The sequence below is a fragment of the Mixophyes fleayi genome, chromosome 2 (genome assembly GCF_038048845.1).
Source record: "Mixophyes fleayi isolate aMixFle1 chromosome 2, aMixFle1.hap1, whole genome shotgun sequence".
In the NCBI taxonomy this organism is placed as follows: domain Eukaryota; kingdom Metazoa; phylum Chordata; class Amphibia; order Anura; family Limnodynastidae; genus Mixophyes; species Mixophyes fleayi.
Window position 1 is genome coordinate 257,432,346 of NC_134403.1, and position 12,176 is coordinate 257,444,521.

The 12,176-nt window shown below is 44.6% G+C and overlaps 1 protein-coding gene across 7 annotated transcripts in view; it reads right to left on the bottom strand.

The window, feature by feature from the left end:
- Positions 1-7,006: 7,006 nt before the first annotated feature.
- AMPD2 (adenosine monophosphate deaminase 2) overlaps positions 7,007-12,176 on the bottom strand; it is an 85,370-nt gene continuing 80,200 nt past the window's right edge. For all 7 annotated transcript variants that reach the window (XM_075195950.1, XM_075195951.1, XM_075195949.1 and 4 more), the window contains 3 exons: positions 10,574-10,747; positions 10,314-10,424; positions 7,007-9,642 (listed from right to left, as the gene is read on the bottom strand). In XM_075195950.1, coding sequence (XP_075052051.1) covers positions 9,382-9,642; positions 10,314-10,424; positions 10,574-10,747 — 546 coding nt within the window. In that variant the 3' untranslated portion in view covers positions 7,007-9,381. The remainder of the gene's footprint in view (positions 9,643-10,313; positions 10,425-10,573; positions 10,748-12,176) is intronic.

The following is a 12,176-nucleotide window of genomic DNA, read 5'->3' on the forward strand; positions in this document are numbered from 1 at the left end:
AGTCAGAGAAACGGATTTTACGTTGAGTAAAAATCCCCTTTTCTCTTTCCTGCCATTGGGGGACACTGCGAGACATTGGGGATATACCAAAGCTTCCTCAAGGGTGGACCAGCTGCACGCATAATTCTGCGACCAAAGCTTGCATCAGCCGATGTATAGCCCTGAAGTCTATAGAATTTAGTGAATGTGTGGACGGAAGACCAAGTCGCCGCTCTACACAACTGTTCTGCCGACGCGCCATGCCTAGCCGCCCAGGAGGCACCCACTGCCCTAGTAGAATGTGCCCTTAAAGTCTGCGGAACGGCTAGAGAAGCTGAAACATAAGCCTCCCGAATCGTGGACGTGATCCACCGAGCAATAGACTGCTTAGAAGCAGGCTAGCCTCTTTTGTTGGCATCGTATAAAACGAAAAGATCCCTGGTCTTTCTAACCTGCGCTGTACGGTCTACATAAATTTATAGAGCTCGCACCACATCCAAATACTGCGTAGACCCTTCTGAAGAGTCCCTTCTTGCCTTAAAAGCCGGGACAACTATTTCCTGATTCAGGTGGAATCTCGAAACCACCTTGGGAACAAAAGATGGCTTGGTCCTAAGGACTGCCCTGTCTGAGTGAAAAATCAGAAAAGGAGGGTCACAGCGAAGAGCCCCAAGCTCAGACACCCTTCGTGCTGAAGCTATGGCCAATAAAAATGCTGTCTTCCATGTAAGATACCGTAAGTCCACAGACTGTAAAGGCTCAAACGGATGTTTAGAAAGAGCCCGTAGAACCAAGTTTAGGTCCCAGGGCTCGACGGGATGACAAAAAGGAGGTTGTATACGCAACACCCCCTGCAAAAAAGTCTTAATGTCTGGATATTTAGCGATCTTTTTCTGAAAATAGACAGAGCGGATATCTGCCCCCTGAAGGAACTAAGCCGCAAACCTTTCTGAACTCCGTCCTGAAGAAAATCCAGGACACGGGAAATCCTGAATTTTGAAGAATGAAACCCCCTGGACTCACACCACACAATATACGTCTTCCATACTCTATAATAAATGGAGGATGACGCAGGCTTTCTAGCCCTAATCATGGTGTTTATGACCTCTTGAGAGAACCCCTTAGCCTTGAGAATTAGGGTTTCAATTGCCAGGCCGTTAAACTCAGCTGATCCAAACCTTGGTAAAGGAATGGGCCTTGAATTAGAAGATCTGCTTGCATGGGAAGCCGAAACGGAGAAGCTCCTGCTAATAACAAAAAGATCGGAGAACCACGCTCTGCGTGGCCAGAATGGAGCTATGAAAATCCCTCTTCACCTTCTTCAGCGCCCGTGCAATCATTGGAATGGGCGGGAAGTTGTACACCATCCGGTACTGCCAAGGGGCTGACATGGTATCTACTATGTCTGCCCCTGGGTCTCGTGCTCTTGCGCCGTAGCGCGGCACCTGATGGTTCAGTCTGGACGCCATCAGGTCTATTTCCGGACGACCCCACCGCTCCACCAGCAGGGAGAATACCTGACTGTTTAGCGCCCACTCCCCGGGATGAAGGGTGTGTCTGCTGAGGAAGTCTGCTTCCCAATTCATCACCCCCGGAATGTGAATGGCTGAGATCCTGGGAACCTGACGTTCTGCCCATGCTAGTATGCGTGTGGCCTCTCGCATAGCAGCTGCGCTGCGAGTGCCGCCCTGATGATTTATGTACGCCACTGTGGTGGCGTTGTCGGACTGGATCTGAAGAGGTTTTCCTCTTAGAAATTTCTGTGCTGCTATCAGTGTTGTACACTGCTCTGAGCTCCAGAATGTTTATTGGAAGACGAGCTTCCTGAGGGGACCAGAGACCCTGAAGCCTCAGGGTTTCTGTTACTGCCCCCCATCTCAACAGACTGGCGTCTGTTGTGACTAGAGTCCACGACCATACCTGTAAGGATTGGCCTTTCTCCAAGTTTGACCGAGACGTCCACCAGACCAGAGATAGCCTTGTGGCTGTGGACAGACAAACCATCTGTTTTTCCAAATTCGTCTGAGACCCTGACCACTTCCGCAGGATCTCTGCTTGAAGTGGACGGGAGTGAAATTGAGCAAACGGAACTGCCTCGAATACCGAGACCATCGTCCCCAGGAGCTTCATGCAACAGAGAACCGAGATATTCCTCTTCCTCAGCATGGCTCGGGTCTTTGTCTGTAAAGCTAAGACCTTCTCTACTTGCAGATAGACTCTCAGAGACTGAGTATCAAAAAACAGTCCCAGGAAGCGCATCTGCTGAGCTGGTACTAGCGATGACTTGGGAAAATTTAATACCCAACCACCCAACCGTGACTCTGTAGAAACTGTGTAACAGTCTGAATATGTTGGGATAGCAGGACCGCAGACGGTGCTTTCAGCAGAAGGTCGTCTAGGTAGGGGACAATTGTTATGCCCTTCTGTCGCAATAGACCTGCCATGACCGCCATGATCTTGGTAAAGACTCTGGGAGCGGAAGCTAGGCCGAAGGGGAGAGCCCTGAATTGAAAGTGCGCCCTTCCTACTGCGAACCGAAGGAGACTTTGGTGTCCTTCCCAGATTGGGACATGTAGGTAGGCATCCTTGATGTCTAATGATGTCAAAAACTCCCCTTTTTCTATCCCTGCTATCACAGAGCGAAGGGATTCCATGCAAAACTTTTGAACCTTCACCTGCTTGTTTAGAGACCGAAGATTCAGTATGGGGCGGAAGGATGCGTCTGGTTTTGGCACCAGGAAGAGGTTTGAATAGAAACCTCGCCCCCTTTCTAGAGGAGGAACCTGAACTATTACTTGAGCAGCCAGGAGCTTTTGCATGGCCTCCTGAAGTGCTACACTTCTGCGGGGGCAAGAGGGGGGAGGAGTGACGAAGAACCTGTGAGGGGGGGAGTGGGCCAGATCTATGACATAGCCCCGGGACACAACTCCTCGAACCCAGAGATCCGTCGTGGATTTCCACCACTGATCCCTGAATTGAAGAAGTCGTGCCCCCACCTGATTCGCCCCCTGAAGACCTAAGTCACGCGGAGGGTTTGTCCGCTGGACGAGCAGAACATCTCCTTGCCGTACCTCTACCTCCTCTGCCTCTAATGGCCGAAGATCTAGGTGCTGAGGAATGTCCTTGACTAAGGGCACCTCCCCCTCGGGAAAAACTCTGAAAGGAACGAAATCTACCCTGACGGGGTCTGCTTGAAACCGTAGGCAGAGCTGTACTCTTACCTCCCGTGGTCTCTTGAATAACCCTTTCGAGCTCTGCTCCGAACAGAGTTAGCCCATCAAAAGGTAAATTCTCTAAAGCTCTCTGCGTCCACCGACCACATTCGTAACCATAGGTTACGACGAGCTGCTATAATCAGAGCCGAGGCCTTAGCATTCACCGAAACTGCATCCATGACAGCGTCCACCACATACTCCAAAGTTTCCAGTACATGCTCTGCTAGATCTAGTAGCTGTGTACGCGGAGTGTTATCTCTGAGGCCCCTAATCAAAGCCTCCATCCATAACTGCACGGCCTTGTTGGCCCATGCTACAGCCATATTAGGCCTAAACATACTTCCCACAGCGGTATAAGCTGAGCGAAGAGCCAGATCACACTTCTTATCAGTGTAATCTTTAAGGGTTATCCGCTCTTGGACAAGGATAGCTGAAGATGAAGCTAACCGGGCTACCAGGGTGTCCACCTTAGGCAACGTCTCCCATTTCACTGTATCCTCAGGAGGCAGCGGATAAAGGGACTTAAACTTTCCCGGCATCATAAACTGTTTATTTGGCTTGCGCCAAGCTTCAGAAATAATTTCTAACATTTCTGGAGAATGCGGGAAAATAGCTAACTGAGCCTTAGGTCTTTTAAACAAGGATATACCCTTAGGTGCCACAGGTTCCGGGTCAGCTAACCCTAAGGCATGTCTGATACCCAAAATAAGACTATCCACACTCGTGGAGCCAGAGTCAGCATCATAGATAGCCTCACCCTCAGGGTCAATATCTACCTCACCTTCCTCGGCTGAGGAGTGATCAGAAAACTGATCTATTTGCAGATCTGCCTCAGTAACGGCCCTCTTACCCCTCTCGGGTATAGATATTGGCCTGTCTTCCCCGTGAGTGGACCCTACCTGTGATGTGGGAGTATTCTCGACAGACTGGCTGCCTGCAAGTGTAAGTGTGGCAGGGGCGGACCCAGACATTTGCCCTACCGGGGCGATTTTAGGGGGCGGCGATTTAGGCCCCAGCCCCTTTCTGTGTTCTAAGAATGCCGGCGGCTGCACAGTATGTGTAGGTACGTTCAGCAGTGACAGTGTGCTGTCCCTCTGCTCTGATTGTGTTTAAAACACAATCAGAGCAGCCGGGCAGCATACTGTCCCTGCTGAACGGACCTGCACAGTGTGCAGCTGTCGGCAGCAAGCCCCTGGTAGGGGGGGCGATCACCCCCCCCCCCCTGGATCCGCCACTGAAGTGTGGTAGTGTTGTCACGTACCTCTATTGCCCGCAGCATCACGGCCGTCATTTTCTCCATAGCCGAAGAAAAGGACCGCATCCAGGGTGGTTCCACCATTGCAGAGGATCCCTCCTGGGCTGAATTGTCACGCCTCTGAGCGTCCGCAGTACAAGCTGCGCAAAGGGCGTTTCGGTCTGTGTGTGCAACAGCAAGTTTATTGTTACATTTTGAACAGGCAAAATACACTGCAGTAGGCACAGAAGCACCCTTGCCTTTTGCTGTCCCCTTCTCCGCCATTGTTCTGCTTCTTAAAATAATTCTTAAAAGAAATGCAGACAACTTAAAGCGACAAAACAGAAGAGATCTGTGCTAGGTAGTCTCTGACAGAGCACCACTCATAATAAAAGCAAGTTCAAAATAGTACTGTCTGTGAAAATCTCTTAACTGAAATGACTCACAAGAACATACAATCCCTCAATATACAATCTCCCCCAATGCTCACTTATGACACAGTGTAGCGAATTAGGGCCTGTAGATTCTATCCAGGAGAAGAGAGGCAGAGCAAGGCTTGGTGTAACTGCAGAGCTGCACGCTGTAATGGCGGCCAGTCTCCTATGCCCACGCGGGAAGGAAGCGCTTTCACTCCTCCCCTTCCTGCTGTGTCACTCTCTGCCTCCCGAGTACTCACTGGCGCCATCCTCCAATGGCCGCCAGGAGTGAAAAACCGCGGCCAAATCAAGAGTGCCCAGCGCTTTTGACAGTCTGTGCCTAGCGCTTCTATCGGGCTGTGCCCAGCGGTACCGTCCGGCAGAGCAGCCGCTCACCTCAGCGAGTGTGAGCGCTGCTTCTGCCCTGTATTGTGCTCTCCCTGTGCTCGTTGTCTAGGGGAGCAGAGCTGCCGGCCAGAGGACTCCTGTCGGGGAAGGAGAGGCTTACTCACCGCTGGAGCTGCTGCTTTGGTGTCCCTCACCGAATTTAGTCCCCAGTCTGCACCAACACTGACATTTCCTATTAAAGTGGCCCCTATTGATGACTGCTGGCAGAGGTGCTGGTAACATGAGCGCTAGGCTTCACCTACCTGCGCTGGGATCCAGAGTGTGTAGAGCTAAGTCCTGCTCACTCTGCTGGGCTACTAGGATCCCGCGCTGCACCTATAAGGATTAAAAATAAAAACATGAGAACTATAACTAAACTGAGTATAGGCAGGAGCCTATACTCCAGTGACCGAACTCTAGGTCACTTACAAAAAACTGAGGATCTCTCTGGAGAGGAGGGGCATAGCAGGGGAGGAGTCTCAGAATTTAACAGTTTAAGTGACAAGAACTCCTGACCACCTACTATACCCCAATGTCTCGCAGTGTCCCCCAATGGCAGGAAAGAGAAAATTGTCTCTTAACAATTTGCGCTATTATAAAATACTTATTAACATTTGAGAGCAGAGCCACAGTGAGTCTAGAGCGGCATCATGGGCCATGCTTCTAACCAAATTTTGGTACGTGACTGGAGAAGCACTGTTCCATCCCTAATAACCTCTATATTTAAAAATGGAGACCTACAGCAAATTAACTCTCTGTCTTACTCTTCTCTTCCTGAAGTCATAAGGACCATGGTTGTGGCTTGGTGCTGGAAAGGGTTTGTAAAACCTGATGTCTTACATTACAATATTAAGTTGACAGCAAAGCTTAAACTGGCCGCATATAAAAATCTGGACATTTGCCCTGACTTCCCGACTTGCACCCAAATCAGCTACCCATGTGGTTGTCCAAACGAACAAATATGGAAGTTTGCTGGTTGAGTCAAGTGTCCAGATACCCATTATTCCCTGCACAGGCACGATAGTTGGTCACTTGCAGACATTTTCGACCACAACTAATGCTTAATGGAGCAACGCACAAGCAGCAATTCCAGGCAAATTTGATCTACCGTATATACTCGTGTATAAGCTGAGTTTTTCAGCATACTTTTGTATGCTGAAAAAGGGCACTCGGCTTATACACGGGTGAACTTACCTGGTGTCTGGTCCCTCGGCTTCAACTTCTGCATATGCGTTCCAACACAGGAAGTTTTGCGTTCCAAATGCCGAACTTGCTGTTGTTGGAACGCCGGGTTAGTGAAAAATCTCTCTCTCTCTCTCTCTCTCTCCTTTTTTTAAAATTTACAGGGCAATTACATAATGAACAAACAATACAGCCACCATGTTCATACATTCATATCCCTACCCCTTTATTTAGGTTAGGTTGTACCCAATGCCAATGATTTTATAATCATTTATGAATGTTCCTTGTCATCTGCTGTTATTTATGGTTTAGCTAAAAATTATTTCATAGATTGAACCTATCATTTTTATTTAGGTTTTTAAATTAGCGCTCTTTTCCACCCTAGGCTTATACTCGAGTCAATAAGTTTTCCCAGTTTTATGTAGTAAAATTAGGTGCCTCGGCTTATATTCGGGTCGACTTATACTCGAGTATATACGGTAATTCCCTGTGTGGTCAGCTTCAGCCTGTTAACATTACTTTTATGACTATGTTAGTGCTTGCCAAAGAATCATCAAATGTGGGTGTTAAATGTTCACACATGACCCATGAACTCATTGAAACATATCTTTAATTTCCATGCAAATTCCAAGATCTGACTAATTACATGTAGTAGCATTTGTAAGAGAGTGACAGAACTGTAGTTGAAGGTAGAATGCATATACACAGACATTAACAGACACAACAGCATGCAGGAAGTACAGCAATGCAACCACAGTGACACAATCACAAAAGTACACATATTATAACCAGTTGAGTCTGTTGTTTATGTTTTAAATATAGGCATCACGCAATTATTATTTTTTTTTGTCCAGTAATTCCAAATCTAACATTGTGCATCTTAAATACATCTACAGGCTAACCAGGGCTTGGTACACAAAAAATAAATAAATATTTGCTGGCGTGCTATTCTTTGTCAATGAAAAAAGTAAAAGAACCTATGGGCCTGAGATATTTGACAGATTAAATAAGATATAGTCTAAGGGGTAAATTTACTAAAGTGCGGTTTTGACAAACTGGGAAACATCCAGTTTTACTTTGCGGATTGACCTAAACCACTTGAAGTTTTGCCTAAATTGCATGCAATTTATGGGATAAAGTTTTCACTTTCCAAACTGCAGAACGGTAAATCTTGCAGTTTGGAGCTAAAAACTGCATCTGATGTGTGCCACTTGCAAAGCCTATCAAACACGCCCTTTAGTAAATTTACCTCTATAAGACATAGAAGTAAATGTACTAAAGGGCGTCAGTCATTTTCATACTATGTTTTCTATTATAAATGAATTTCCACTGACTCAGAGAAAATTTGTCAGACATGAGAATCAATAAAAAAACAGCAATGTGTCATAAAGTGACTACTACTCAAATAAAACGGTGATAATCCAATGCCTCTAGTTGGTATCGACACACCATACTCTAGAATGGCGCTGGTTATTAATACAACTGTTTACACATTCTACATGCACTCTCTGCTATAAGAAAAATATATCTTTACTATAAAGTGGCCATTTAAAACAGACGTATGGTATATAAAATTTTTATGGCAATTCAGTGTGGACAAGCAGTGTGTACCATACTCATTCTCTATCATCTCAACCCCTTTCCACTTAACAGTTTTCAATGCAGCTGTACATGAACTCCTCTTGCTTTACATCCCCTAAACATGCAAAGATAGACGCCTCAACATCTCCCAGCATATCTACAGCATTTTTTTCAATTCACTTTTCCCTATGGAGAAGTAATTTTCTATATTCCTTCATTCAATGTGACTAGTATTTTTGTACATTAGTCTCCATTGATCAAAGTATCATAACATGTATTTCAGTCTTCGCATCCACAAGGTTTATGCTGAAGATATTCATTGGAGATCAGCCATAAAACATCTGCTGCAAAGTGCAAAACTAGCTTTGGAGCCGATAAGCACCTGGATTTGTGGATGCCTAGATATCCAACAAGGTGCATGGGTATATAGAAGATGTGATGTTTGAGGAGCAGCAGAAGTTTGCGCAGGCAGAGAGGAGGAGTTGGGAGGAATGAAATCCAAGCACATGACTGGTGCGCCTGCAGGAATGAGATTTCCTTTTATGGAGCTATATGGTTATTGATGTTATAAAAAGGGGTGAAGGGCGCATTTCTGATTGGAGGGGTGAATGGCCATTTCCCCTTCTGCAAAAGGACTTTTTTACAACAGCTCAGAGAAGGTGGCCGTTGGTTCTTGTGCTATGATTTTAGTGAGACCTCCATGTTGCACTTTGTCAGAAAAATGCATTTGTAGGGTCACCCCAAGCATTGCATTTAAAAGCTTCATACACACAAATTTGCTCTTATGATTATGTTAAACCATAGACCTAGCAGTTTTTAGGCTTGAAACTAAAAGCTACTTTTATTGACAGGGGTGGTACTACTGTGGTAAAATGTTTGACACGGTTTTGCACAGAGCATCTCTGGAAATGTTCACCCCTCTCTGCCTTTTGCTATGCATAAATAACCATAAATAAATAAATGATCTTCATAGTTTTGTATTTACCTAGAATCAGTGTTCACTGCAGATTGATTACTATGATGCTGTCAGTTATCTCTCAGTTGCGATGCATAAAATGCTCCATAACATTTGTTCTCTTTCTACTATTCTGTGCATCTATCGGTTCATATCATCCTGTCTACTAATGATCACAACCTCCCCTATCTTTGGTGATTCTACAAGAATTAGTTTTCAATTGAAATGTACCGATCCAATATAATTCTTGTGTCACAGCTTTGTTTTCTCTTAAGACTCACGCCTTAGTCATGTTCCTCTGCACTACTACTCTCATATTCTTAAGGTCTCAACCCTCCCCCTCCAAATAATCTTTATCATCCAGATATGGTGAACCCCATGCACTTGGTCAATCACATCCCTGACTGCTCCCCCATATAGTTCTTTCTTTAATCAGGGTCCCTTCTTCTCTTCTCCCATACTTTGGACATCTTCTCTTTCGGTGTTCTTGTCCAGTCCACCGCCCATAGACAGGATTTCCTCTGGGATGGTCTCCAGCTCATCACTCTGCAGAGCCTGTATAATGAGCATCAGCTCTTCGCATAGAGTCTCATATCGAAACCTAACCCGGATGTCAGGCACATTAGTTCTGCGGATATCATTTCCCTCAGGACCATCACGCACGTAATTAGGGCCCAGCCAGTAACTCTTCACCTGTCACACAGGAAACATTAGAATAAACAGTAGCACAACACACAGGCTATGACAAACACGGGCTATGGATATTGTCACCATTTTGGTTTTCACCAAAGTAATGTTAAAGTTTCTTTATCCCCTCCACCTTTCCAAGAACTTCTCATTGAGTAGCAGTTTAATCAGGGGAAAATGGCCCATTTTTATTCCAAGTGATAGTTATTAAGTTTATAATATTAAATTCACTGGTTAATTTGCACTAAGCAAATCTTGGGCGCTTAGGAAATCCAACTGCTACCCCAATGGGAAACAAACCACCTCTGCGCTGAAATTAAAAACATGGGCTTTTACAATATGCAAAAGCTTTGCACCACCACACAAGAAAGGGAATGTCTTCAAATTTGCCCTACTGTATCTAAGTATTAAACAAAATGCTGCCTGTTGCACTGTAACGCTCATCAATCATAAATGACAGTGTTAACTGGTCAGTCACAGCACCTAGTTAATAAGCAGACAACAATATCTATTTTTTTATTATCCAGAAATGAACTCTTTAGGTAGTGTTGTGCTTTATTAATGTTGCCAGCTAAGTTGTGTTCAGTTAAAAGAAGGAAAATATAACAAAACTTGACATGTCATTGCAAGGTTCTTGAGTACTTTCTATGCATATATAAATATTGAGCGAGTCTCACCTTGTGAGGAAAGCCGCTCATTAATACACTGTTTCTTGCCAGCTCACACATGTCACAGGAGCTCAGTTTCCATACTTGGGTGGCAATGCTGTATTCTTCCATTAGAGGCTCCTATAAAACAGATTACACGTAAAAATAAAATTCACATTATATGTTAGAAATTGTTCAATGGCATGTGCATCAATCTGCATACCTCAACTAGTGAGTCACAAAAAGAAAATCGTCTACCCACTGCAATCCTGTCGCCCTTCCCAAAATACCTTTGTGAAATGAAACTGCAGTGGATCGTCCGTGGAAAGAGACACTATAAGGCCACGTGACAGGAAATCAGGGAGTGGATTCCGGTGATAGCTCAGGAACAGACTGTTATTACTTAAAGGAGACATGGCGATACCAATCTGTGCCAGGTAGTACAGATACTGCAAAACTGGGGCCTGCAACCACAGAAAAAGAAATAAACAGATTTAGGTGTGAGGCAAGGACAGATAGATGGGAAGGGATTAGATGCTATTGGGAATGAAAACTGACCAAACTGCACACATCACCAGTAACAAAACATAGTGGCTGTACCACACAATTGAATTGTAATTTAATTATAGAAGGTCTAGAATCAAAAAATCATTAACTAAATTTGATATTTTTTTAAAGATATAGAATCACAGTGCATGTCCACTGTGTCGCTACACAAATCTTGCACAGCAATTACAGATAAAGCAACATTTATGTGGATGAACAGGGTAATCTAACACCACCCAAAGTGAGGGGGCTGTGTGTGGAGCACCCATACCATGCCTTTCCTATTTAAAGACAGGCGCTCCATTGCAATGTTTGTCAAAGATTCTCTAAGTTTGTCTAAGGACCTCTATCCATCTGTGTTGGCCCACGTTACTGAAAGTCTTTCAGCCGTTTCATCTCAGATATCCTCTCATCACCTCAAACCCAATCTTTCAAAAACATAATTAATAATATTCCCACCAGCCTTCAGCCTACCTGACATTTCGATTTCTTTTGACAACATGACAATAAATCCTACCCACAATCTGATCCTTGATTTAGAACTATCCCTTGTTCCCCACATTCAATATATATCTAAATTCTGTTACACAAATCTAAGAAACATTTCCAGAATACGTACATATCTCACACAAGACACTGCAAAAACTTTAATTCGTGCACTCATCATTTCTCACATTGACTATTGCAATACTATTCCCAGTGGTCTTACCTGAATCTGACTCTCTCCCCAACAATCTATTTTGCATGCAGCGGTTAGATTGATTTCCCTTGTAAATCATTCTCCCACAGCTGATCCACTCTATCAGTCCCTAAATTGTTTGCCTGTTTTTTTTCCGAATCCAATATAAAATACTTCTACTAACATACAGGGCCATTAATAAAATTTCACCAACGTACATCTCTTACCTTGTCAAAACATATCTCCAAACTTGCCACCTCCATTCTGTACAAGATCTGCGTCTCTCATCCACACTCATTACCTGCTTCCATTCCTAGTTACAGAACTTTTTCCCGGTTGCACTCAATTTGCAGAATGCTCTTCCTCACACAATAAGATTTTCCTCCAGTCTTCAAACTTTCAAGCATTCTCTAGAAACCCACCTTTTCAACCTCAAGTCAACAACCCACTTGCCCCCTGACCAACGCTGCTGTGTGACGGGATCATATAGCCACTAAGCACTTTTTATCTTTGTAATCTGGTTGGACCAATATGTAGTAGTATGTAGAACTTAACCTCATGTATCAAACTCCTACTGTCCTATAAATTGTAAGCTTGCGACCAGGGCCCTTTTACCTCTCTGTCTGTCTGTATTACCCAATATTGTTTTCTTAATGTGTTTGTTGCCG